We start from the raw sequence: 27603 nt of genomic DNA on the forward strand, positions 1-27603 counted from the left end.
TGAACCCTTCACTCGTGGGATCGGAATTGAGTTGAATTGGGGGACGCAGCTGGTGGTGGTGAACTGCTTGCTCTTCTGGGCTTTACCTTGTGTGTAGGCTCAGGATCTCGTGTCTTCTTTCGATGTCAGTTACCCCTCGCTCATCTAATTGCCAGTTTCCAAAATTTTGTTGATCGTTCTTTTCTGCTGTCATTTCCTTTCTCATTGTCCCCCTGGGCTTAAGCCTTACTGAAAACGCCCACTTACTGCCAGTTCACTGGGGTTTCAGGAGGTGGCCGAGGTAAAGCAGGTGTTCCAACCGCCCTTTTAACCAGGTGTGTCTCCAATTAAAATTACCTTTAATGTCTCCTCACATATACACACTTAAAAGTGCTCATGGCTACATTCTTTGGCTCATAGTCTCTCTGCACCCCTTTTCTCCCCCCCTTTTTCTTTCTCTCTCTTCATTTTTACTGTTGAATAGTTGGTGACCTTATATGGCTCACATACATTTTTTGAATGAAATTTACTTCATTAATTTTTCACTGCTTAATGTACTTTTGGCTTGAAAATTGATTCATTTAATACTACAATAGTAACTCTTTTCTTTTTCTAACATGGAAGTTACAGACATTAAACCATAGTAAAATTTTTACTTTCAAAAAGTGTGTGTTTTGAGTACAATGAGTTAGTGGTGTTTTAAATATATCAATATGTATTTTTCTTTCCTGAGTTCCTTTATTCCTAGTGAGTTTATCCTCGGTCTTGAGGAAGAGGGTGAAGAAGGAGGGAATTAGAATGGTTACCGAAGGAAAGAAAAAGTAAGAAAAATTACTTAGTTTTTTTTTACACTTTGAAGACAAAATAATAGGCCTGAAAGTTGGCTTGAACATTATCATTTATTGTGAAAAAAGAATTTCCATGTGTGATATAACAGGACCAGGTTTGGCTATAACTGAGAACCGCCCCCCCCCCCTCCATTCTTTCCACAGCTTGGCTGTCCATCTTCCTACGTAAGAAGAACCCGTGTTCTTTCCTTGCTGTGCTAGTTCAGCTGGAGTCTCTGATCATTGTTACCAAGGGTTCTGTCTTTTCAATTATGAGAGGTGTGGCTTTTTGCATTTTTCTAACTTTATCCGACAGTCAGCAGTTAGTTCTCATCCACATGAACTGTTTGTAGACTTTTGAAAGTGGTGACAGGTACGTAGGTAACCAGCATAAAGAGCTTGTTGGGTGAATCTTCATCCTCATTATGTTCTCTGGACAACCGTGCCCATGGAACATTCCTTATCCCTTTGGCCCAGGCAGCTCTGTTGAGCCTGGTGTCAATGCCAACGTCTGGGGTTACGTCCTTCATGCAAATTTCCAGATCTCTTTGGGTGCCCAAGGGGCATGCTTCTTGGAGCCCATTCCCTGGATGCGCTTGTGAATGTTGATGGTAGAACGGCACTTCTCACCACCCTTCTTTGTGGGAAGCCATTATGAGGAGCACACGTTGGAAAGAAAGAGCACGAGGTATTGTCCCTGAGAGTCTTTTTTAAGCCTGGACTTTGTGGCTCTCCTCTCACCTGATAGCTCTTATCATCAGTATGTTTTGATTTGAGAAAATACAGTCAATACAGATGGGCAAAAGGATGCTCTGAACTGAGGACAGCTTATGGGTGAACTTTTATTCATCACATCAGCAGTGTTTGTCAAATAGGAGTAGTTGACGTCCAAGACATTGTTTATGCACTGTGTGAATGCTGTTCGGTGACCATACACATTGCAGGTTCCTTGAAATAACTCACAGCTCCACCCTCTTGTTCTCAAACCCAAAGTTGCTTAGTTCACAGGTTGAGAAGCAGTGTTGTAGGGTATCTTTCCCTCAAATTCATTCTCATCTGAGTTTAAATGAGCTCTTTCTTTCCTTTCTCCAACACCCAATTTGTTTATTTAGGCATTTAAACGTTTCTTGACTCCATCCCCTTTTCCATACCTCCTGCCACTGGTCTGGTCCGCCTGGCTTCCCCCAGGTGTACTGATGCAACAGCCTCCTACCTGGGCTCTTCTCTGTCCCTTCCGTCCAATCTCCATGCTGCAGCCAGAGGGGTCTTTCTGGTTGTGTCCTTTCCTTTGCCGGACATGCTGTCACTCATGTCATCATGAGACACGGGAGCCCTTGTTTCAATCACACTCAACTGCTTGGGTTCTGTAAACTCGTCAAGACCCTTTGCCCCTGCCCCAGCTGGGTGGCTTGGCTGCTTGCAGTGTTGTCCCACACATCAAAAAGGTTGCAGGTTTGATTCGCAGTCAGGGCACAGACTAGAGGCAATGATCAATGTTTCTCTCCCACATTGAAGTTTCTCTCTCTCAAATCAACAAAAACAAACAACCTTAAAAAAACCCATATCCTCAGATGAAGATTAAAAAAATAAAAAAAGAGCCCTAGCCCCGAGCTTTTGTTTGAGCAGCTCTGGCAGCAGTCTCTCCCACGGGGCAAGGCATGCTCGGCGCAGGTGTCGCTTATGAAACCTTGTTCTGGAAGCCCCGCGTCCTCCTGGCGTCCACTGCAGGTTGTGCTGTAACAGGCTTCGGTATGGACGTCCCCCCTGTGGGCTTTGGGGACAGGGACTTCTAGTCATGTTTGTGTCTCCAAACATCTCGAACAGTGCCTGGTACATAGTAGATGCAAATTCATGGAGGTCGGTGTGCTGTGTGTGGGGGCCTCTCTGAGGCTGGCTCCTGAGTGGGATTCTCGGTATTGCTGACTGATGGAAATGGGGGGTGGGGAATGGGTTATAATTATTTTCCCAATTCTGTTTTTCCCATATCCATCTTGTCTGAAAATGTTTCTCCTGAATAAATGAAGACTTCATTACACTTTGATTTGATCGCCAAGGCAACACATAACGTAGTATTTTAAACAGGTTTGAGTTCAAATTTTGCTACTTACTGGCTATGTGCCTTGCACATAATACTTAACCTTGTCATGCCTTTGTTTTCTCATCTGAACAGTGTGAGTTATTATAAAGATAAAATTAGAAAGTGCACGAAAGTGCTCAGCACAGGGCCTGGCACAGGACTTGCACAGTATGCACAGCTGTCGCCGCTCCCTTCAATGCAGAAAAGGCAGCGGTCCCGCAACCTGGATGCAGCTGGAGCCTTGGCCCAGGTCTGCACTGAGCTGCAATGGAAAGGCAACACAGTCTGACTGCAGAAGCCTGGGGGAGAGTCTGCTTCTCTGGTTAGGGCAGCCTTTCTCCACCAGGTTCATCTGAACCACAGAGCGCAGAATGACTGGGGTGACCGTTTCCTCTTCCCTGGGTGCTGCATGACTAAGACCGTTCTAGAGCTCAGGGAAGTGGATTCACTGCATACAATTCAGGGCTTGGGACACTGAGGCTTAACCTCCCTCCCTTTGAGAAAGGCTGCTCTGCTGCTTCTTGAAGACTCTGTGCAGGGGCTCAGCTTAGTACATCAAAGCCACACCCCCTAAGTCCTCTCTAGAAGCCTCTCCCTTTCCTTGAATCTTCTCACTTAACACCTCTCCCTCCCGTGCCCACGTTCTGCTCCTAGAGCCCCAATCACTGGTTCCATCTCCATGTTGTGCTCGCCACGTACCCACTTGTTCTGACCGGTGCCACCTTGCTGTTCTTGAAAGAGCAGCCCGCCTCTCACCATCCTCATGCACTGACACCCCCCCCCCCCGCCCCCTCGGGAATTACAGTGAAGCAAGTTACTGCCACGACCACCCAGCAGTACACATGATGGAGACCTTGTCTTTGCTTTTTCACTTGCAAACTTTTTAAAGTCACCTGGATCTCTCCTTGACCAAAACCACCTAACTGTCATGATGGGTACTACCAAGGCTCCTGCAGACCAGGGCCCTGTTGCAAAGCCACCTGCTCTTCCCGTGCTACTCCTATTCCTGCCGTTCGGAGCGCCAGGGCTCACGCTGGCCCCCAGGAAGATAGCAGGCGCCTTTCTTTTTTGGGGGGAGGGTTATGTCACGATGTCTTCTGTTAGTAAGGAAAAATAACACGGGCAGGCAATTAGCAGTGTTTACCGCAATTCATATAACGGAATATCATGTAGCCATTAATTTTTGAAGAATATTTATTGACATGGGAAAATGCTCACAATGTTAAGGAAGCAGGATACAAATCAGTAAATACAGCGTGATCCCAATCTTGTAGTAAAATAAATTATATATGCATAGAAAAAACACAGGACAGAAATACACTAGAACATTAACAGTGATATTTATCTCAGGGTGGTGGGATTTGGGGTGAATTATTTTTTAAATTATTTCCGGCATTTTTCAAACTTTGCACAATGAACATATATTACTTTTTACAATGGGGGCAGGGAGGAAGTCGATACAGGTGACACCCAGTGCTGGGAGGTGGCAAGACTGACGTGGTATTCAGGAGATACTTAGTACTTGTACTTGTCAGCCAGCATCCTTGTTTATAAAGGGATCACGTCTGTCCTGCCCGCCTCCTGGGACCACTGGGCATGTAAAAGGGTCTCAAGTGTCTGTTGATTGTTACTCCAAAGCAGCAGCTCAAGTGCCTTATTTTAGGACACATTCCTCCATATGGTGTCAAAGGTGAGGAGGGATGCGGCCGTGGGCCATGAGTTGTGTGTTCTGCCACCCCCACCACAGGCCGGCATGCAGGCAGGGGTCTGAAAGCCTGCAGCCCTGCTCCAGCCTAAGGACTCCAGGTCCTTGCTGGCGATGCATCGAACAAATTTCCCACTCACTTCAACCAAGTCACCTCTTCACATAGAAAGTTCTTGACTCTGGTTCTGCTGAAATAGTTATTGCTTAAAATGGCCTGAGAATTACCACTCTCCCAGCATTCCAGAGTCATAGGAGGCACAACGTGGACCCCGGTGGGCAGTGTGTTGAAGGGGAAGGAGATTTGGGGGTCGGGCCAGGGAAGCTGGGTAACAGGCTCTTTGGAGATGATGTCTAGTATGAGATGGATGTGATGAGGTTACATGACGAGACATACATAGAAAACCTGCACACAACAGGTGTCAGTTCTCTGTCCACGTGCAGGATGTGGTCACTGTCAACCTCTCCCCCTGCAAGTTCTTTTTTCACAACCAAGACTTAGTGCCCAGTGCAGGGGACCTGAAAGGCAATGCAACTCAGGTTAGGCTGCTCAACCCCGACCCTGGCAAGCGGCGGACACTGCCCCGCTGCACATGTCTTCATTTAGGGAGGCCCACACGCATGCCACAGCTATCAGATTGTAGAAATTATAAAAATATTTCAAAATGCATTTGTAGAATGAAGTAACAAAAATACTTAAATTCTTTTCTAAGCTTTTTTTCACTTAATCTAAAATTATGAATTGCCAAGTTTCATTTAACTGTTGTTAAAACTAGTCACCAAGAACTTCTACTCCCAACTGTTTTGGATGAAAATCCTAAAATGTATTGTATTCCCCCTAGTTTTTTTATGGAGTGTTCTGAATTTTTTTTTTTTTTTTAAGAAACAGGGTCATCCTTGAGAATCAGTCTATGGGCCAGATTGTGATATGTGTCATTCGGGAAACAGACTCTCCCAGATTTGTGACAGCTCAAGGAGCTTTCTCACTCCGCCCCCTTCCTCCCCACTCCTCCTGTGGGACTTTTCTGTGGGCCTAAAAGCCAGATAACTAAACATTTTAGAAATGTATGCAAATTTTAGTAGAGATTCTTGAGGCTCTCTCCGATGAGCAAACTGCAGGAAGGTTTTGACATCTCTCGTGGAGGCTCACAGGCATTTAAAAGTTCAATTCCTGTTTTGTTTTGCCAGAGAAGTGATTTCTGGATAACTGACATTTTTACTTACACCCCATGTGCCTATCCTTAAGGAGGCTATTTAAGTGAGATGTACAAGTACTTTTAAAAAGCATGAACTGGGAAATAGTTTACCCCATGTATCTGTAAAGAAACACACACAGATGGCTAAATTGAATCAACCCCAATGTTTTATTTAATTTAAAGTTTTAAAAGGCAGTGGTTAAGCACATTATCTATGTGTGTATATATGTATGTATACAAACATACATACATATATAAAAGGAAACCAACCCCTTTTCAACTTTAGCCACTGATTAACCAGGCTCACCGATTCATTTTCTACTACTTCATATGACCAATTTTTAAAGTAAAAATAAACAGCCTTGATCAGTTTAACAATAACTATTTGTGTTTCTTTTTTTTTTTAAATAAATAAGGTTACCGTTAAACTGATCATATGGTAGAAAGGTAGAACACACACATCAGCACACACACAGCCCCCATTTGAAACATGTGACATATGAATGACCTATATGTACAAAAGGGTGCTGTTGACCCCCTGCCCCAGCAGAGGCCACAAAGAACTCCCAGGACTCAGGAGTCCCCATTCCCTCTGCTGGGACACGTGTTCTTGGCACCCGAGTTAGACCTCAGAATGCATGCTCCCCATGCAGCAATACAGATGGGGGCTCAGTTCTCTGGTATAGTGTTCAGGTACGTGAGGGAATAAATAGGCATTGTAGCTGCCTCCGAACTAAACCGTCATTTTATAGGGAGAAATGTATTCTGAAGTTCTAGATAAGTGACATACAAACTTTCAGTGCAGTCAGTTTGCAAGTCCGGGGCTGTGTGTGTGTGTGTGCATTTCTATATATTTATACAAAACTGAAATGAAAAGTGGGGCGAGGTTTATGGAGCAGCTGCTTGGCTTCCATGTCGTCAGTCCTGATCTAACAAGTCACTTGCCTCAGCCCTTATTTAGCAGCTCTTTCTGCTTCCCGCATGCCTCCGTCTGCTGGAGAGATTCAGGAGGGGCAGCTCACACAAGTGAGAGGAAGGATGCGGCTAAATCTTCTGCTAAGAATCTTGGCAAATGACCTGCCAGATTCCACCAGGGCTGTGTTACAGTGAAGTCCTTCGGTTCCATCCCGATGAAATGGCGTTATTCTGCTGCTAGCCCCCGCAACTCCATCTAACTGCAGCTCTGCATGAATGCCTCAGGATCGCAAAAACACAGGATCACCTCTTAAATATGCTGGATTCTCAATGAGTAAACCAGTTAATGTGTTTCTAGCCAAAGCAAGGGCATAAATGTTTGAGAAAAAAGATTCCCCTGGAGCTACAGAGAAAAGATGCCAATAAAAGCAAGACTGAATTGAGCAGGTGATGGCTTTAGTCTGTGTCGGAGCTGGTCTCTTCGATGACAGAGTACTGGCTGAGTGCTTCCTCCAAAGGCGTTATTGTCCCATCAGGTTTTAGTCCCATTGGTTTAAGCAACTCCTCTCTGGAAAAAGAGATAAAAGAAAGAAAAAAAAGTATTCACCAGCATCACACACACACCCCTCCCTCCCGCCCCAATCCACATCCTTTTAAAGAGAAAAGTCTTTAAAAAACAAAGTATTTTTCCTCAAGCTCTCTGTGTGTTTGTAACAGGAAAGATGAAAGGGGCATGGAGAGAAAAAGAGGGAGATAAAAGACTTCATTCACACAGGCCAAACCTACTAAGCCAATTAAAGGTATGAAAAGTCAAGGTCTAAATGGCTCAGGACAAGGAGCAGGTCTCTTCTGTTTTTAATAATTCACTTTTTTTCCTTTTGTGGATTCGTTTTGTTTTAGTGAAGCTGAAGCTGCTGAAACCTCACCTGTCGCAGTGGGTCAGGCATACGGTTAATCTGACGTATGTGGACTTCACTCCACGGATAAAGGCGTCAGGTCTGATTTTGCCTCTCCAATCTCTAGTGATACACGGGTACTTGATTCATTTCAAATCAGTTGGCCTTCCCCAACTTTCTCCCTCCCTTTTCTTTCCTTCTCTCTCTCTCTCCTTTTATAAAAACACCATTGCTTTTGTTTGTAGCAGTTTAATTACGGTTCTGACAGCCATTTTAATCTCTTCAAAGCTCCCCAACTGCCCCTTTCCAGCTAATCCAATTATATCTACTCCACAAGTTACAGCCCCATCTAAAGATGATTAATTATTGATTAAGCCAATCAAAAAGCATTAGGAAAGATTTATTTAATCTTTTCAGAGGCTCCTATTTTATTACATGGAGATTATGGCAAATGGACCTGTTACGTTGCTGCCTCTGGCCCGAAGGTCACAGTGCTCTGAGTGGAGGCTGAAATGGGCACATGAGCTGCTTAAACTTGTTTGTTATGGAAACGGGCATCGCCCCCTGAAAACTTGTCTACAACCAAGAACCCACATGGCAGCGGCTGTAATGTTGGTGGGACTTGGAGTGAAGGCAAATAATAAACCTCCTCTGCTGCCGTCCCCTCAGGCCAGCACAGAGGCGGCCGCCTCCGGGGAGCGCCCAGCCACACGCCAGGTGATGGTGCTAAGCCCAGCGAGACATCCTGGGGCGTGAGAGCGGCTCAGTGGCCACTGGTAAGCCGACAGCAGCCTGGTCAGTTTGAAGAATCAATAACGTGGATAGCTGACGGGCTAAGCTGAGGCGCCTGAATATTTATTATAAAGTAGGAAACATGTTTCCTGATCCAAGAAATGGGGTCAAAATCATAGAACCTGAAGTTGAAGGGGCCTTAGAGATCATTTAGTCCAACCCCTCCTTTAAGAAGAGACTGAGTGACTTACCCAAGGTCCCATGTCTAGTGGCCAAGTTGGACCTGGGACACAGGGGCCCTGGATCCCGGCCGGCTCTGCGGCACACACACCTGGTGACCTGCTCTAACTGCCCTGGGGAGCTCACTCCTTCAGCCGGTCAGTGTCTGCTCAACACTGTGTGCCAGGAACTACGTCACATACGGGAGACAGGAAGACGGCTCAGCTGCCCCCTTGAGCAGGTGAAATGTATACATGAAAAGTAACTCAGAACCTAACGGGGTAAAATGCTGTAAGAGAATCACGGACGAAGGACTGTGGCGGCTCCCGAGGAGCACAGCCCCACTGCCAGGGGAGCTGGGACGGCACGCCAGGGAGGCGTGTGCCCGGCAGCAGGCACAGGAGGCATGTAAAGGGCTCTGTAGGGTCCCATTTACTTGTGTGACTTTGTAGAGCTTTTTGGGTCATTGGTTTCTTTGCTGTCTCTGAAGCTGTGAAAGGCCCGTGTATGGGGAGTGGCGAGGGTCCGTGAAGGAGTGGAAGGAGGCAAGGCTGCAAGGGTAGCTGGGGATCTACTGGTCAAGTGCCCTAAATGCCCAGGCAGGCTGTCTCGGGGGAGCGGTCTCTGGCGGCAGGGTGTGTGTGGGGCACACGGTAGGGGCACTGGCAGAGACAAGTCATTAGGATGCACTATCACCATGTGTGAGGGAAACAGGAAGCTGGACTATGGCTGTGATGTGGGAAGTCAAGGCTACGTCTCTGAGGTAGACCTGTGACCCACTGTGAGGGCAGGGGCTGGCTGGTGAATAGAGTGTCCCTGTGCTTCCCACTCACTGACCATGTGACGGCCACATCATGCCTGCAGCAAGGACACAGCAGATGGAGCAGGTCTGCTGGGGAGACGCTGACATCTTCAGGACATGAAGAGCTTGAGGTCCTTGCATGACAACCGGGTGGAAATGTTTAGTGGAGAGCTCGAAATAATCTGCTTCCATTAAAACTTCTCTCCAGCACTGATGCACACTACGCACATCTATACTTTTATCACAGTTTTCTAACCATGGCTGGAGGATTCTGACATTGGACACTATATACTAATAACTGATACAAAAGGAAAAGGGGGACACTTTGCTGGGAATGAAACATTAAGGCATAAGAAAGCTCAAAGGTCTGAGGAGGTTGGTGGACTTGAGGGTACAGTAAGGAGGGGTGGGGTAAAGGCAGGAGTAGGTGGAAGTAGATGAGACGGGAAAAATTTTAACACGATCGTGAAGAATTGCTGGTGGACATACATCACCCCTCACACTCTCCTGCGTGCCCTTGATGATGCTGGGCTAGCTACCAACTGTACAGGGGAGCAGCTTTCTTGTTCAAGCCCGGGAGGAGTATGTTTAAATCAAGGCCATCAGTTTCATCCCTACTCCTTAATCCAATTTTACAATGGAAATAATTAAGAACAATTCAATAGTTTTATGGCCAGTAATTCACGTACAGAATAAAGCCCCATATTTTAATTCCTACTGGCGAACTATTCTTCCCAAGCACTTTTTTTTGGGCTCTCTGTCTCAACCTCCACTACCGTGGGAGCGCCCGGGGGGATGCGTTATTTTCTTTTCCAAATGGCTCCATGTGACGCTTGGACTTAACACTTCTGTGGGAGAAGTGTCCGTGGTCACTGGCCACGCAATCATGTATTCATGCAAATGAATTAAGGCAGCAACGTGATAGAGTGGAACAAAAAGGATCTGGAGCCAGGAGGTCTGTTTGAAGTCCCAACTCTTCCACTTACCAGTTGTGTGACGATGGGCAAGTCTCTGAGTCTGTTTCCCCATCTGTGGAATGGGAATGATGAAGATGCTAGCTCTAACTACTTCCTAGTGAGGATGTGAGTAGTAGCATTAATAGTACTAATAGTGGTAGTAGTAATAACTACAGCTCAAATGAAAGACTCCCATGAACTGTAAAGGAGTCCTAAGTATTCGTGTTACTGTGGTATAATGAAAGGCACATATAGGTTTAGAGTCAGACAGCCGAGGTTCTAATCCTGGATCCACCGCTCACTAGCAATATGACCTTGAACTCTCTGAACTTCCACTTCCTTGTATGTAGAATTGGGATATGAATACCCACCTCACTGAATTGTCATGAGGGCAAAAGGTCATTATACACCTAAAGTGCGAGGTGCAATGGCTGGACTGTCGTTGGAACCCACAGTGGCATTTCCTGTCACGTGCTTACGGAAAGTTTCCCCACCCTCATTAGGGCACTCTGGGAATTAAGTGGGAGAAGAATGTGCAGAAGCAAATAAAAGACATGGTCCCTGTCCTCAAGAAGCTTTCAGCCAGTTCAGAAGAGAACACACACGCACATTAAACGATAGTAAAAGAATTACAGAACAGCAGATCCACAAGCTCGAGAGAGTAACAGGCAGAGCCCTCCTTGCCCTCGCCTGGTGGTTGGTCCACAACACACCCTATTGCAACTCAAATCTGTTCAAAGGACAAAGAGAGAGGGTCACTTACAGACAGATATGTGACTGTTTTTTCTTATAGCTCTCGGGTTTACTCTTCAAACCTCCATCTTAATATTTCTAATATTCTTCCTCTCTGTCATACAACTAACAGCCCCCAAATAGCAAAATGAAATCTTTGATCCAGGGACTCACTCCTAAAAGGTCTGATACATGACCTGGTTATACTAGACTGTTTCATTTTATCAGCTCTGTTGTATCTAGATCAGCAAGATATATGGACAGAGAATGGGAGGCATTAATGAATACCACGGACATGTTGCTCCACCAATCATATGTACACGTGGGAGGGACACAGGAGATGGGGAGGCTGGTCACAGGCTCCTTGCAGGTGATAGACGCAGGGCCAGACTGTAATGGCAGTGATGAATATGGATCATGGGGAGGAAGGCATCCCAGAAGCAGAAGAATTAGTCAAGCAAAGGCACAGAAACAAGAGTTAGTTGTGTGCAGGGATTGGCAAACAGGCTGGGTTGGCTGAGGTAAATTTTAAAAAAGCTCAAAACAGATACAGGGTATGAAAGAGAATCTCAAAGGAGACTACGAAATCCTAGGCTGACAAGTCTGGATTACAGTACAGAGGTATTTTTGTCTTCTATTTCAAGGGCCTTACGTTAAAGAAATTTTTCATTAAAAAAATTCTCCTTACAAAGTCTGAAAGCTATGAAATAGTATCACTGACATATAAAAAAAGTTGTATGCTTTCATTTTCATATCCCTCTGTGTCTAGCACAGTGCCTTGCAGATAGCAGATCCTCAATAAGCGTGTATGAACTAAATTTTGTTGCAGTTGATACCATCTTGCACTTTCACAGAAAGGAAAGGTGTTCTATGGGCCTCCTGAATAAACCACAACCAAGAGAAAAGCTAGATCTCTGGGTAGAAGACTCACTTTCATCATCAAGACCCACAGAGGCAGGAAAGGTATTATGAGCATTCTATAGGAAATTCCTTCCAGGGGTTTCTCTAGTAGACTGTGAGCAACTTGAGGGCAGAGTCCATGTCTTACCTGGCTGTGATCTGCATACCTATATATGATCTGTATAGGATGGAGCACACAGCAGGTGCTCAACATGCTTACTGAAAGAATACATGGGTCACAGCATCAATGGAGAATGACAGCGAACCATTTGTCAGGAATCATTCTCATATTATTTTAAGTGTAATTATTTCCCTGCTGAGGCATCATGACGTCCAGCAGAAGTCAGGCCCCCTTTGTACCGTACAGCCTGGAGCTCCCAACCACTAAATGGTGTAGACTCAGCTTCTAACATGGAGCACCAGGAGGTCTAGATTCTAATCTCAGATCTTCCACTAACTTGCTGGGTGTCCTTGGGCAAGTCATTTCCTTCTCTGGGCTTGAGTTTCCTCATCTATAAAATGAAGGGGTTGGACAAGATGATCCCCCAGATCCTAAGCTAAGAGTCTAAATATTAGGCTACTAAATAAAATTTTGATCTATTTAAAAAAACTGCTAGGTTTTTAAGACACTAAAACTCAATACTGCTAAGCCTTTGTTTTAATGTATTCTAAGCCTAACAGTCAAACACAGCATCCCACCTAGTTGTCACTGACATACACCAAAACCAGAAATCCTTTCTGCAAAACTATCAGCGGATGATTAGAATGATTACAAAGTAAGTCAAAGCAATGGCAACGGTTACAAGGAAGGATCTAAACTCAATCATGGCCCTCAATAAACAGGCTATCTCATGAAGAATCACTGGTCCTAAATTATGAAGGTCCCATCTAAGGGTGTCAGATATATGTACATCGTGGTTAAACACAGATACTGTATATTGAAATGTGCATCAGGATTAAGATAGTCACATAGCAACAACTCCTTCATACTTACCTTCAATGCTATACACAGGCCTTAACACAAGTTAAGACTGCCCTCGTTATCATCAAAAAGTACAGTGATGTCTACTGGATAAAGAGCCCATTCTAGGCACTGTGACAGTATCATGGCGGGCTTCTCATCTGATCAGGCATCTGGCCAGGGAAGAGATAAGCCTCCAAGAATGTTCAACTGGAACGAAACATCATTTAGAAATTTGATCTTACTAAACGATAAGGAACCATAATCTATAAGGGTTTGGCCAGGCACAAGGACACAGATAAAGCACGTCCAAGAAAGGAAACCCTATTTTGCCCCAGCCTAACCCTTGGGACTGCTCATGGAAACCAAAAAATACTTTCTTAAAGAGTTAGGGGTGGGAGATTATGGAACTTATACCATATTTAAAATTTTCTGGTATGTTTCTCTTTCTTCAGATATACTTTAACATATCTCTGCTCCACTATTTCCCTGTAAGAATGGTCCTCTGGGATGCCTGGGCTTATATAAACTTCACAGAACCTTAGAGAAGATTGCACCTTTTAGGGCTTCTGGTTCCTATGTAACTCTTTCCCCCAGAAATGACAGTGCAATATTGGGGCTCAGATGCTAACATACCCAATAGCACGTTATAGAAGAGGCCAGATGTGTATGTGTATAAAACATCTTACTTGACCTGGAAGCAAGAGAATACTCTTGCCCACAGCACATGTTTTGTGCAATACAAACAAAGCATTCAATTCAAGTGTACTTGTTGAAAAACAGGACATAATTAAGCAGTTGGTAAAATGCATTCTTGTTTCCCACTTGCAGATCTCCCAAGAGTCCCTTCGAATTTACCTATACGAGTTTCAGCTTCCCGCTTGCCACTTAGCTTGATAACGACTCAAAAATCATTCCCTTGTTTTCAAGGGCTCTTCTTTCTTGTCTGCTCTGTGTACTACAGGGCAGTATTGACACATGGAATTAATGACAGGGTCTGTAATGAAACAACAGTCATGCAAACACCGGTCTGCTCTTTTGATAAAACAGCATGTTAGAGACCTATTCACCTCCCTCTAATTGAGTACTGCATAATAGTTTCTATCCTTTTATGTAACATATTTTGTTCTATGATTAGAAAGGAAGAAAAGGGGGGAACCTATGAGGCATTGCTTCCTTCAATCATCCCCTGATTAATTCTCTGTTTTTAATGAGGGTGGCTGTTATTTAGGCAGGTTCTGTTACATACTTGTTTTGTTGACTTCTGTACAATGTATAACAAAACCCAGGATGGGATAATTGGGAACCATTTCTTTGGCCCAGGGATTCCTGCTCTTAATGCAAGGTTGGCTTGGAAAAAAGAACCCTGACATTTTAAATTAGCCATTTCATATTTAATTCCTTTTCACATTTGAGAGATAGGATGAGAAATTGGTATATAAGAAAGCCTTTTAATTAACACAGAGCTTTTCCAAAAATGCCTTGCAAGAATGGAGCCTGTGATGGCCTGGAGAAAGCAGCTCTGTAATCTTTGCTACAATTCCAACTCTCAGAGTGCATCTTGTTTCAAGATTTCAGCATCTCTACAATAGTCCCCAGTTCACTGAAGTACAGTGGGTTTCCCAGTAACTTGGGACATTCTTAAAAGTGATTTTAACCTTTTTTTCCCTCACAGAAATAACATTACAACCTCTGGCCCTAATTAACATGTTCAGTTACATACTGTGAAAGTGTCCTTTGGACTCTGATCCTTCATCTCTCCTTATATTTTTCATCTAATGGCTTCCCAGGGCTGCCTGGTTATACTGGTTTTTCACTAAGCCACTAACCCAGTAGGTAGGAGGTATAGGATGGCTTTTCCACAGCAAATTCTAGGTATTCAGGCTGCATCTTTTAAAAATTAGTCTGAGGCCCTTCCTTCAGCCCTCACTATCATGCTTTGGGAATGGGTACAATTGGGAAGGTTAAACATGTAGCATAAAAATATCACTCCCAAGACAAATGGCATACTGTCCATCCCACATCCTTCCATTTTGTGAAGGCAATTGGGAGTTGCCTAAACAGTCGCAAAGGGAAGCCTTTTTAAAGTTAAGTTTGTTTAATGTGATCATACTAAGTATAAGAATTTGTTAGAATACCTAAAATCATTCTCTTTTCAAAACTGAGACCTTATTTTTTTAAAAAGACACCTTATGTTACTATAGACTCACAGGAGTTTTACTGGTTTCCTCTATATAAAGCTGTGTGTTTGTTTTGTTTTATTTTTTTTAAGCATAGGCTATTTATTTAGCTCCTAACCTGGTATTTGAAAAGAGCTCAAATCAATGATGGAATGAAAGAGTAGGAATATATGCCCTCCAAACCTAAAGTCTCTTCTCAAGAAAATATGCTTACCATCTGTTTTTATGCTTTGTGCTTGTTTAAAATTTAGAATGTTTTATTAAAAATAATCAGACTGACAAATTTTTAAGAGGTGTTGGTAATTTTCAAGATAACATGATCTAGAGTCTGAAGACTAAGAATTGAGTCCTGCCTATGTCATTAACCAGATGCCGGGCCTTGGGTCAGTCATATAAACATTGGTCCCACTTACTCTTCAGTAAAACACCTTTCCCTACCTAAGTCACCGGGCTGTTTCAATGATCAATGGAGATAATATATATTGAAGCACTTTTTAAAAACTTTAAAGCACTATATAAATATTAGTCTATTATTATTGTTCTCAATTCTGTTAGAAGACCACATGCAAAGCTTCTAAAAATTTGCTACCCACCTCACAGTAAGCAGCATGGTTAAAATACAGAGAATGAGGTTAGGGATAGTGCTAGAAGAATAAACTCCAGTTTTTTTTCCTTAAATAAAGGTGTTCTTTATTATTTCTTGGTAATTTCTTTACAGAATTTTTCTATCCTATTGTCCAAATTAACAAAATAAATAATAAGAGGTCAGTATGCCAAATGACACTACTGAATAAAGCAGAAGAAATAGAAGTTATGTGTTCTTCCCAAATAGAAAGACTTAAAAGTTAAACAAGGAGGGTAACTAAGAGAGCAGAAAGTCAAAAGCCATTTCAGCTAGTGCTTAAACAAGAGCTCAAAGTAGTCATTCCTATTAGAGTTAAAGGACAATGACTACCAACAGGCAAGACAAAGGTAGCATGACATCCTCCTTCAGAGTTGTCTATACCCTAGCAACATACAATATCAAATTTCTCAAATTAATCCTCACCTCCCACTTTAAAAGTACATTAATTTAACTGGATCCCAGTTCCCTTAATTGGACTTCCAAGCAACCTCAGGGTGTATGTTAATGATGTGAAACAGTGCTGTCTAATGAAAATATAATGTAAGCTACAAAACGTAAGCCAAATATGTCATCTTAAATGCTCTGGTAGACACACTGAAAAAGTAAGAAAAGATAGATAAATTACTTTTAGTATATCATAAAATATCAATGTAAAATCTATATTAAACAAATGAGATATTTTAATTCTTGTTGTACTGAGTCTTTGAAAGTCTGAGTATTTAAAACTTATAGGACATCCCAATTCAGACTAACCATATTTCAAGTGTTCAACAGTCATTTATGGCTGATGGTTACCACTTGGACAGAGGAGAGCTAAAGGATTTTCTGATGTAAACAATTAAAACTTTATACTTTAGTTCCTACAATAGATCTCACAATGCTTTAAAGATTGGCCCACATTTCTGAAGTATACCTGAAAAGCATTTCCTTGACTAACTCATCAAAAAGGTGGGTGTAATCACAGTTGTTACTTTTGTAAGCAGAGAAAAATAACTTATTTACAAGAAAAAAATTACATATTTATTACTTTTCAGTCATAAAGCACTTATCCCAACTTTAGTAAGTTTAAAAATAATCTTTGGATTAAAAGGAACTATTCCACATTTGGTACCTGCATTTATTAAGAACGCCATGTCCCAAATACTACACAATGATTGGCAATAAATAAATGAATGAATAAAAAAGTATTAGATAAGACAAGGAAGAAATGGGAAAACAATTATTATTTATTTATATACATGTAAACTTTAGATGATTTTGATAGAATATCTAAGCGAAAAGGCAATGGACCTTGTTAAAAAGTAATGGGGTAAGGGTGGGGTGTAAGATTCATCAGTCCTGGTTCCAACTAAGGAACTAGAGGGGATTAGAAAAGTCAAAACAAACTTGAAATATTATTTCCCTTGGTTAGTTTAAGCTTAAGCCAATCAATCCTCTCTCTCCTTTTTGGAGGAGGCTGCATTATTATATACGAGTTGTGTGCTGTAGCTAAGGTGAATGCAATTGTATTAGCTACACTGGACTTGCTTAACCACACACAATCCCCATTCTAATCTCCTGCTTAAATTGCAGGCTTATTCTTTTTCCAATTCAGAGAAAGAAAGAGGAGGTGGAGAGGCAGGCAAGTTTCATCCCCCTTTCACCTCTGCTCTCACATTAAAACTGTCAAATGAAGCTTTCTCTAATCTCATGCCTCAAGCCTGAATGTTTATGTTTGATAAATATTATAATTTTATTTCTATATAAAATAAATTATGAAGCCTGATATTTAAATTAGCTAGTCATGGGCCAAACCTTTATAGAATTCTTTTCAGGTTCTGAATTTTATGACATTTGGCCAAGAAATAAACTGCCAAAAGTATACTTTATAGTTGTAAACCATATAGGCTATTTTATAGAACAGAAAACTGACCTTCGATTTGGGGATCAGCTGTGTTATTTTCTCACACACTGGGGAAACCACAGGATACAAGGCACTGTACTAGCTAGACATGATGGGATTAATAGGGCTCAGATTATTCTCAAACTCTTAAGACCCCCAGGTCCACTGCCAACCCCCTTATCTACATCTGTTCCAAATACAATCCTTTTACTTAAAAACAAACAAACCACTTGGAATACTACTAAGTCAGTTGGTATTCAATGGGGAGAAAATGTTTGAGCACTAATCTCTCCAGAGTCCTTGGAAATCTAGGTAAGATAAAGCTGCTAGGATGGTGAGCTCCTCGAGGCAGTAGCTATGTCCAGCATGGAGGCAAATGGAAATGTAATTTTAATTTTTGCATTGGTGGTTTTACAGTTTTGGAAGTGAATATCATCTATACCCTACACCAGGCTCAGTAACAGTATTTGGCATGACCAACCTTAGTCAGCACTTTGGTAAGTGCTTTGGCACGGGCCACTGTTGCTAACCACCATCCTGGTGCAGGTCCTTCACATCTGCTCTCCTATGGATGGAAAAAAGGAAGTGTCTAGTGTCCATTCATTGGCCACATCACCTCCAACCCTATCCTTGACTCACGTGCCTTTCAATTCAGGCCCAGGAGAGAATGATTCCATTTCTGAGAAGGAAAGTTAATCAGATGAAGCTACAGTACACTTTTAGTGCAATGAAGACTTGGTGGGATGCAGGACATCCTTGGAGGACAGTTGAGGGAGCTGACCAGCAGGACAATGCTGAAGAAAATGACCAGGAAGTATTCTGGCCAACACTGACTCTCACAGACAGACACAGTAGCACAGCAGACAAAGCAAAAGTCTTGAGTTCTGGAAAATGGAGTTCCTAGCCTCACTTTATTATGAAGCTAGAAAGAGAACGCATGTGAAATGTTTTGTAAACTGTTAAAGGAAATGGATTATCACCAGACATTAGTTTGGAAATGTTTGGGGAAATTCTTTGGGACTTGCTTCCCCCAATGATAAATTTGAAAATATATTAATCAAGTAATGATAAAACAACCTGAGCTCTTTAGAAGAAAGATGTAGTATGTGAATACCAAAGATTTATTTTAACCAGAGTAAGTTTCCCTCCACCCCGAATGAATGGTCATTTCTCCACCTGTCTATTAAATGCCTCTTACACTTTAAGGATCAGCACAAATGCTACCTTTCCTGTGAAACAATCCAGACAGAATGAACTGCTCCTTTTCCTGGGTGCTTACAGTTCAACACAGACCTTATTTTGTCATTATTTTCTTCTAGAATAGATTTCCTTCACTAGAATGTGAGCTTTCCAGAGGCAGAGCTTGTCATGTTCACCAATCTCCCTCATCTTCCTAGCACAATGCCTTGCTAACATTAATAAATGTTCCTTGACTTGTACTGCATTTAGTCTACTTTGGCTTACGGCTTCTTGTTTACCTCAAAAAAACAAACAAACAAAAAAATACCAAAACCAAAACCAGTAACAGTGAGAAGAGAGAAGAAACTTAAGACAAACATGTAAGATGCATAAAGAATGGCTTCATTCTTTGCATTCCTGCTTTGGAATGCCCACTGCTGATCTCCACACAGCTTTGTCATTGACTGTTATTAGTGAGAGCAAATGTTAGAAAGCACAGAAAGGCAAACAATGTAAAAAACCCACCACACGTCATGCAAAGTCTGTCATTTACGACGACTCTCAAAGTTGCCTTTAGCTTCAATTTTTCAATAGCAAAATCAGTGCCAACAAGACCTATTTGCTCTGCTTTGTAAGTGCAAAAATCAGTGTCACCTTCAGGTTGAGTTGGGCATCTATCTGCTGGGTATTGCTGGGTGAGTACATATCTTCTTTGCAGCATAGTTTAAATCAGGTGGAAGCTTGGTTATTTCAGACTTGACATTTGTGCACTGATTTGTTGGCAGCGTCTAGAACAGGGGTGGGCAAACTTTTTGACTCGAGGGCCACAATGGGTTCTTAAACTGGACCGGAGGGCCGGAACAAAAGCATGGATGGAGTGTTTGTGTGAACTAATATAAATTCAAAGTAAACATCATTACATAAAAGGGTACGGTCTTTTTTTTTTTTAGTTTTATTCATTTCAAACGGGCCGGATCCGGGCCGTAGTTTGCCCACGGCTGGTCTAGAATATGTGAATTTCCCTGAGATTACAAGAAGGACCTGGCACTGTTTTTGTCGCTACTATAGGGTTACCTATAAAGGTGAATTTATATTAGGGATGCCTCTTGTCTCTTTCAGTAAGTACCTGAATTACACTGTGTTGTCTTAGGCAGTTCTATCTCCCATCTCCCACTTTCCTAGCTTGGAGCTTACTCATCCTGGATATATGGGCCAGTTGACTAGCATCTGTGTTATCTTTTAAGAACTCATGTTATTAAAATAATTTATGAACATGATATTTATGTAATTGAATGGTTTACTGTTAGTATGTCCTAACATACTAATGTGCTCCACTCGGTCCTGTTAACACTTCCTCCTCCTACCAGGGGGACTATTAGACCACTGTGTTTCATCAGGTCCTTTTGGAAACAGCTAAGCACAAATCCTATTTTTATATATTCATTCCAAACTTGTTATTGTGCCTCCTATAGGTTTGCCATATCGTATCTTATATTTGACTATTCTATCAAAAGTATGGAGAATGTCATCTGCAAATAGATGACAATGTCTTTTGAAGACTGTAAGCATTGCCAGTGACTGTAAATTCTAACCCTGGGAAAAGATGAGAGTTTAAAAAGACTAGCTGGAAGTTCCACTAGGTTTGCAGGTGATGAAACTACTTACTTCTAAATAACTTGTACCACACTGCCAGCATCATCTGAAAGAAGCTCAGACTCGGCAGAGGGTCTGAATACCCACCCACACTTGTCACACTCTCCATGTTTTCAAACATTTCTACTCCAAGCCTCCTCCTGTGCTCTAAGCCTCTGCCCTCTTTGTTACACCTTTTCCTTTAATGATTGGCTTTCCTATTCCAGTTGCTGCTTCTCTTGGCTGAGGGATACTGTTCTTCACATAGTTGTGAAAAAGGAGATGAACAGAAGAAATTCACCTTTAAGTGACAGCTGCCATTGACACACAGAAGCACTCACTCAAGATGGCTTAAAGGAGAAAGGGACTCAATGCATGACTGGAAAACAGAGCGATTCAGGCAAGTGTGAAAGGAATTAATATTTTCTAATAATTCCTCCAGGACAACTAGTTGCTGATTAGTATATATTTGATTTAATTATTTTCCAAACTGACTATTTTTGGAGGAGAAGGAGATGTGGAGCAAGAAGGGAAGGGGAGATTGTTTTTAGAGCCCCTAATTAATACAAACACCTGCTTTCAGAAAAGCCTTCATTTGAGCTATTCCTTTTCACTTTTTCCTGTTGGGTACATGACAATTTAGAATTCTTGGTTTCATCAAAAAAGAAAAAAAAAAGCATCATGATTTTAAACAAAAACCAAAACAGACTAAAACAAAAAATACAAGAAGCGGCAAAATGACTGAACCTAACTCAGCATCTTTTTGAAGACAGGGAGGTTAGTTGGTTAAATGTCACAGCGACCTAGCAGTTACTGTCCCACCTTGGAGAGTTGGACTGTTTAAGAGTGCATATCCAGAGGCACAGGTAGGGAACGCAGGAGCCAAGAGTACTAACTGCTGCTGCCGGGGCCACCCTGTGCCAATCAGCATGAATTTCCAGAGCTGCTGCTCTATGGTAACTCTCAGCGAGAGAGACAAAGAATAGAACATTTGTAGAAACCAAGCAAAAAATGGATGGGAATACAATACCTGGAAAGTTTATCAAGCATGTTGACAAGTTTCATGGCTTCATATTCTTTTTGTTCTTCTGTCATTTCATCTATAAGGTTTGGCATTGGTTCCTCTAAATGACCAGTGATAAGATTAATGCTACAAAAAGAAAAAAAAGTTATGCTGTATGTTTTAAAATTATGCTCTTTCTATACTTTGCTGGTCCAAGTTGTAAGTTATAATAAGAAAGAGTATAGTTGCCAAAAAATTGGCAATAATAGAATTTTATGATATAGAACTGCTCTAGGAATTTTTTTAAAAAATTACTTTCCTAGTATTAACTATTGTTTTTCAAAAAGTAAAACTAACTTGCCAACTTAAAAAAAATAAGGCCCGGCTGCTTTTTAAAAATATAAAATTTGATTGGGTATTTAGGGTAAATATCCTTGGATGCATACTTTCTTCATTAATTATAAGGGGACAAATGATTTAAGAGAGGGAGAAATTCATTTTGTGATACAGCATAAAACAAATATATCAAAAAAACTGGAAAAATGATGATAGGCTGGAATCTGAAAATGAAAGCATGCCAATTTATAATCTCAGGAAATTAGTCCATTAGTGAGACCACAGAAGGCAATGAGTGTTTAAATAATAAAAGATAAAGCAGAAGAACAATTTTAATTAGATTTGATCTGACCTAGATAAAAAAAAAAAGGAATGAAATGTAGCCTACCAAGAGACAGGTATACCATCTGGTTTTCTGGAAATAGATTTAATAAAGTACTTAGAATGAATACGTTCCATAAACTATGTACGAAGTTCTAATACCAAACAAGCTATCCTCTTAGATAAAAGCCACATTATTTTTTTTAAGAAAGTGAAATAAAAGATAATTCTTCCAATGGCTGCTAAATATCTGTAAGTTAAATATGTTTCTGGAGAAAAGGACAAGAAATTATAGCATTTTGTACCAGCCAAGTACAGATGGTTTGCTCTTAATGATCAAATTAAATATCCCTGCAAACAGCAAATTGCTAATAAATTGCTTTGTAGGGTCTACAAACACAAATGCGTTCAGGGACCAGGCCTTCAGGATAAGCAAGTGAGTGAACTGGTCAAGTATAAGCAATGTGGAGCGCTGGGACTGGAATAAACTGGAGGTTAGAAAGTGGTCTAAATAGAAAAAAATCACGAGGGCCAAAACAAGGACATTGTAATCAATTAGGTTCTCTGGTGGCGAGTTTCCAATTGGGCAAGTTAACTTTACTGACCTGGGCTTTCTCATTTGGAGTAAGGTTAGGCCACAGGTACTATTACCAGATTTCCTTTTCTTTTGCTGAATTCCTCAGAGGCTACATGACATGCAGATTCTTGTGAAAGAATTCAGTGCTCATCATCCTCAAAAACTGGATCTAAAACATCTGTTTTGCCATTCTTGCATAAGACCTATGTCTAGAGCTGTGGTTAAAAAAATCTTTTTTCCTTCAAAGCAGTGGAAACCATCCCCTGCTTCTTATTTAACAAATGAAACCCTAGGTAGAGGGCCAATATGTAAAGTAGACAAAAGTTGGAACTGCTCAGGCAGAGGAGATAGCGATGGCCAAGAGCCTCCTCTATTTGTCTGCACTCTTAAGGAACCCTGGTGCTCAGGGTAAACAGTCTGAAACCCACAGGCTTGCCAGTGATTTTTAGTCTTGGCTGTACATTAGAATCACTTGGGAAACTTTAAAGAGAACTAAATCTTTGTGTGTGTGCGTGCGCACGCATGTGCGTACGTGTACATATACATACACATATACTTATATATGTATATATGTTTTTAAGTTTTCCAGGTAATTCTGATACACAATGAGTTAAGAACCACTGGGCTAGAGTGCCTACTTCAGACACTCATAATGCACTATTACTGCCTCTCCTTTTTTTTTCAGGTGCTAATAAAGGAAGAGAAAAAGTCCTCTAGTTAAGTGGCCATTAACAAAAACACTGAATGGGGTCATCATTTTTCCCAAAAATTGAGAATAAAGAGGACCCAGACAAGGATTCTGAAAACTACAGAGTTCTTAAGAGGTATCCAGATGCCACAATGAAAATGTAATTCCATCACCCATCTATTATTTGCTTAGGCATATAACAACGAGACATGTTTTTACTGGTTTCTCTACTGCTTCCTGTTAACTCAGAAAAACAACTAGTCTTATAAATGATAAGTAAAAGTACTTATTGTAAGCTCATACCACTTCCCAAGCAAACAAAGGAAATCAGTTCTTAGAACAAAGTATAAGGGAAGGTAGTAGATATATTAACTGCATCTGCTCATCTTGGCTCCTGAGTGAAGGCTTCTCTCATCAAGGCCTATGGAGGGGTGATTTTAAAAACCAGGTCCACAGACTGTTGCAGAATATGATGGCATTATACAAGCCGTCGTGTGCCGCAGGGAGAAGTGTGTCAGGGGGACACACTGGTGAGCTCTGTGGTATTGTGGACACCACAGCACACAAAGGTCAGGACATGCATTCCTGGGTCAGAGCACATTGGATTCTTTTCTTGGTTCTTTAAAGGCTTAATGGAAATGATGTCTGTTTTCCGTAAGCTGACCTCAAGTTCTCTGCTGCTAAAATGATTTAATGGCTTGCTCTGAAATTAGGTACTAAAGTCACAAAATCCTTTGCTCACTGAACACAAAAGCAGTAGCTAGAAGTTAATTTTTATGGAGTAGGAACTTACCATCCTTTACCCATGGAGTAAAACATTCCAATCCCCCCAAAGTCACTCCAGGGACTCAGGTTTCATTTTTTCCTTCACAAAAACACCCCACACCGCCCCGTACTCAGAACAATGTAAACAATACCACAGAAAACAACAGGAGCTAGGCCACCTCTTAAGGGAAACAGGGCAGTGTGCTGGGGGCAGGAGGCAGACTGGGACACTGTCTCCTCTCTTGCTCCCCACTTCACACTAGTGGCATGTAGTTTCCTTACCCAGAGAAGAATAGAAAACAAATAATAGTCACCACAACAATGATGTCAGTTTTCATAAAATAGGTTATTTTCAGTTGAGTAAACACTTGCCACCTTTATAACCTTAAACAGTAGAGTATGAGACTTAGCTTTCAGTTTCAGGATCTTAACCCTATGAAATCCTGGGGTTCGTTTTATTTTGTTCCAAGACGCTGAGTCTTAAGATACTTAAAGTACACTAATTTTGGTGGATATTTTATTGGGTAATTTTATATTTACTATGATTCCCCCCCCCTTTTTCTGCTTTCTTCCTTCCTCTTCCCAGCACTCTAATCCTATGATTGTTTGTCTTCCAATTAGATGACAAGCAGTATCTAAATTCTTATCTGTGGTATTTCATTGAGAATTTTTTATTATATTAGGCCCTTATATGAACTGACCACAGCTATATGGGCCTGGAGATGAAATTATTAAGACATACTAAAAAGTATGAGGAAATAAACATATGCATAAAAGCTGAAATATATTTCAAGACTTTTGCTTTTTCTTAAAATTGTTGTTACATTTGGTCATCAATAGCACTAGGTCACTTAGCAAAAAAGACCCATTAAAAATTCCCTGAGCTACATGAAAGTTAACTTCAGTCTCTAAAAAGTGTGGATTAAATTTTACCGAAAGCATTCTGCCTGAAGAATGGGCTATAAAGCTCAACCCCTACAGAGCCAGGCAGGTAAGATGAACAAAAAGGATACGCTGTCAAACCAAGGGAACTTATGCTGCACCAACTCCATTGCAATGCAAGAATGTTATTAGAAACTTCCCCTTTTTAAAAAGGAGCTGAAAATCCAGATTTTCACATGAAATATCTGAATTCTAAATTCTTGCAAGTAATAATTTTAAGCAGTACTATGTAAAGTTAAAAAAAAAACCAGGAAACACAAAACCCAAATTACCAACGCAACATGGGGAAGTCAAGCAGAACCTACCTGTGGGCTAAATCTAACCTATGGGCTTATAATCTGCAACCTCTAGGAAGAATCGGGGTTTTAGGAAAAGGCATTGGTGAACCCAGACTAAAAAGGGAGGGGACAGGAGGGGTAGGAAAGGAGACATTATCTGCCAATGAAGCTACAAATGTTTTCCCAGGAAAAACTCCCCAGAATATTTGTCCCCACAAAACAACAAAGAGCAGAGTGGAACTTTACCATATCCTGATGTTCTTGAGTTCCATTCCCCGGCTCCCACTCCCCAACTGCAAGTTGGGCTTGATGAGGGCAGCCACCTCAATCATTTGGTATCCCAATGCCGAGAGAGGCTGACTGACTCAAAAATTTATTCAACAAATCAAACAACAAATTTATTCAACAAAAATCCCCTGAGTGCCTACTGTGTGCCAGGCTATTCTGGGGACATCTCAATGGACAAAAACAGGCACAAAAAAAGCCTCTTCTCTCCTGGAGCTTACCTTCCAATGGGGAAAACCGACATCATAAGTAAACTGTATGGTATGTTAGAAGTGCTATGAAAACGAGCAATGTGAGGAAGTGTGACTTGGAGGGGTGACGGTATGTGTGCTGCAGTTTTTATTAAGTGTACAGAACGGGCTTCACTAAGATATCTGAGTAAAGACTTGGAAAAGGTGAGACAGTAAGATATGTCAATGATATGGCGGTTCCTCAAAAATTTAAACATAGAACTACATAAACATTGATCCAGCAATTCTGCTTCTGGGTATATATCCAAAAGAAGTGAAAGCTGGATCCTCGCTGGTTTGGCTCAGCAGATAGAGCGTCAGCCTGCAGACTGAAGAGTCCTGGGTTCGATTCCGGTCAAGGACACATGCCCAGGTTGTAGGCTCGATCCCCAGTAAGGGCGGGAGGGGGGGGGGGCGTACAGGAGGCAGCTGATCAATTATATCTATACTAGAAGTCCGGTGCACAAAATTTGTGCACAGGAGGGGGTTAGGGGGGCAGATCCCTCAGCTGGGCCTGCACCCTCTCGCAATCTGGACCGCTGGCTCCTAACCGCTCCCCTGCCTGCCTGCCTGTCTGATTGCCCCTAACCACTCTGCCTGCTTGATCACCCCTAACCACTCACCTGCCTGCCTGATTGCCCCTAACTGCTCACCTGCTTGTGGGATCGCCCCTAACCACTCTGCCTGCCTGCCTGATTGTCCTTAGCTGCTTGCTTGCCTGCCTGATAGCCCCTAACCACCTCTGCCTCGGCCCCCACCACCACGACTTCGTCCAGAAAGATGTCCAGAAGGTCATTTGGCTGTCTGATTAGCATATTGTGCTTTTATTATTATAGATATATAAAGAGGTAATATGCAAATTAGGCTGGGATGCTGTAACGGGTCACGACTGGACAGGAGGAGGTTGCGAGCGCAGGTGAGGCCCAGAGCGGAGATGGAGACAGAGACAGGGCGGCACCGGAGTGGACACAGGCAGGGGGGCTGGGGGATGCTGCGAGTCAGGCGTGGGTCCTGGCCCCCCATGGCGCTGACCCAGCCTCCCGCGGCGCCGTCCGGCCTGACTCCCGCGTCGGCCAGCGCTGCACGAATCAGGCACAGGTCCCGGCCCACCGCGGGGTGCCTCCTCGCACAGCAGGAGGCGGAGCACCTCCTTGCGCGATTTCAACCGTGTGCTGGGCCTCTAGTATATATATGAACTGAAAGCTGGGACTTGAACAGATATGTGTACACCCATTTCACAGCAGCATTATTCACAATAGCCAAAAGGTGGACACAATTCAAGTCTTCACTGACAGAAGAATGGTTAAATAAAATGTGGGACATACAATGGAATGTCATTCAGCCTTAAGAAGGATGGAAATTTTGACACATGCTATAATATAGATGAATCTTAAAGACATTATTCTAAGTGAAATTAGCCAGTCAAAAAAGGATAAATATTGTATATGATTTCACCTATTATGGTTCCTAAAATGGTGAATTTTATATCATGTATATTTTACCCCTCAAATAAGAAGGCACAGTGAAGAGCACAATAAAACTTGCTTTGCCTACCTCAAACCCTCCCTTGCCCCGCCCCCCAAAAACCCCCATAAGCTCTGGAGTCAGGCCACCTGATCACTCAGGAACTATGTGCTCTACACAAGTACTTGACATCACTGAGCTTTAGTGTCCTCTTCTGTAAACTGGGGAGAACTCTATCCCAAAGGGTTAATATGAAGGTTAAATGAGATGATATTAGAAAGTTCTTAGAACAGTACCTGCACATATTAGACACTCAATAAAT

General features: G+C 42.0%; 1 protein-coding gene and 1 long non-coding RNA gene across 13 annotated transcripts in view; one reads left to right on the plus strand and one right to left on the minus strand.

Annotated features, from left to right (window-relative positions):
* Window positions 1-27603, plus strand: part of LOC102428078 — a 78635-nt gene that overhangs the window by 46670 nt on the left and 4362 nt on the right. For 5 of the 6 annotated variants that reach the window (XR_002830214.1, XR_002830215.1, XR_002830218.1 and 2 more), the window contains one exon: window positions 20620-20787. The exons of the other annotated variant lie outside the window; for it this stretch is intronic. This is a non-coding gene — a long non-coding RNA (uncharacterized LOC102428078). Of the gene's footprint in view, window positions 1-20619; window positions 20788-27603 lie in introns of those variants that run through there. 6 annotated transcript variants of the gene reach the window in all.
* The window catches only part of RIC8B (RIC8 guanine nucleotide exchange factor B), a 107735-nt gene continuing 85581 nt past the window's right edge, over window positions 5450-27603 (minus strand). The window contains exons 9-12 of one of the 7 annotated variants that reach the window (XR_002830213.1): window positions 21423-21542; window positions 12928-13104; window positions 11322-11423; window positions 7141-7264 (exon numbers count right to left, since the gene is read on the minus strand). Coding sequence is in view for 4 of the 7 variants with exons in the window: in XM_006092726.3 (XP_006092788.1) it covers window positions 7153-7264; window positions 21423-21542 (232 nt within the window). In the remaining 3 variants the exon portion in view is untranslated. Of the gene's footprint in view, window positions 7265-11321; window positions 11424-12927; window positions 13105-16175; window positions 16294-19336; window positions 19549-21422; window positions 21543-27603 lie in introns of those variants that run through there. The other 6 variants (XR_002830212.1, XM_006092726.3, XM_023757241.1 and 3 more) reach the window with 6 other exon arrangements.

This window comes from Myotis lucifugus, unplaced genomic scaffold, assembly GCF_000147115.1.
Source record: "Myotis lucifugus unplaced genomic scaffold, Myoluc2.0 scaffold_103, whole genome shotgun sequence".
Lineage (NCBI taxonomy): Eukaryota > Metazoa > Chordata > Mammalia > Chiroptera > Vespertilionidae > Myotis > Myotis lucifugus.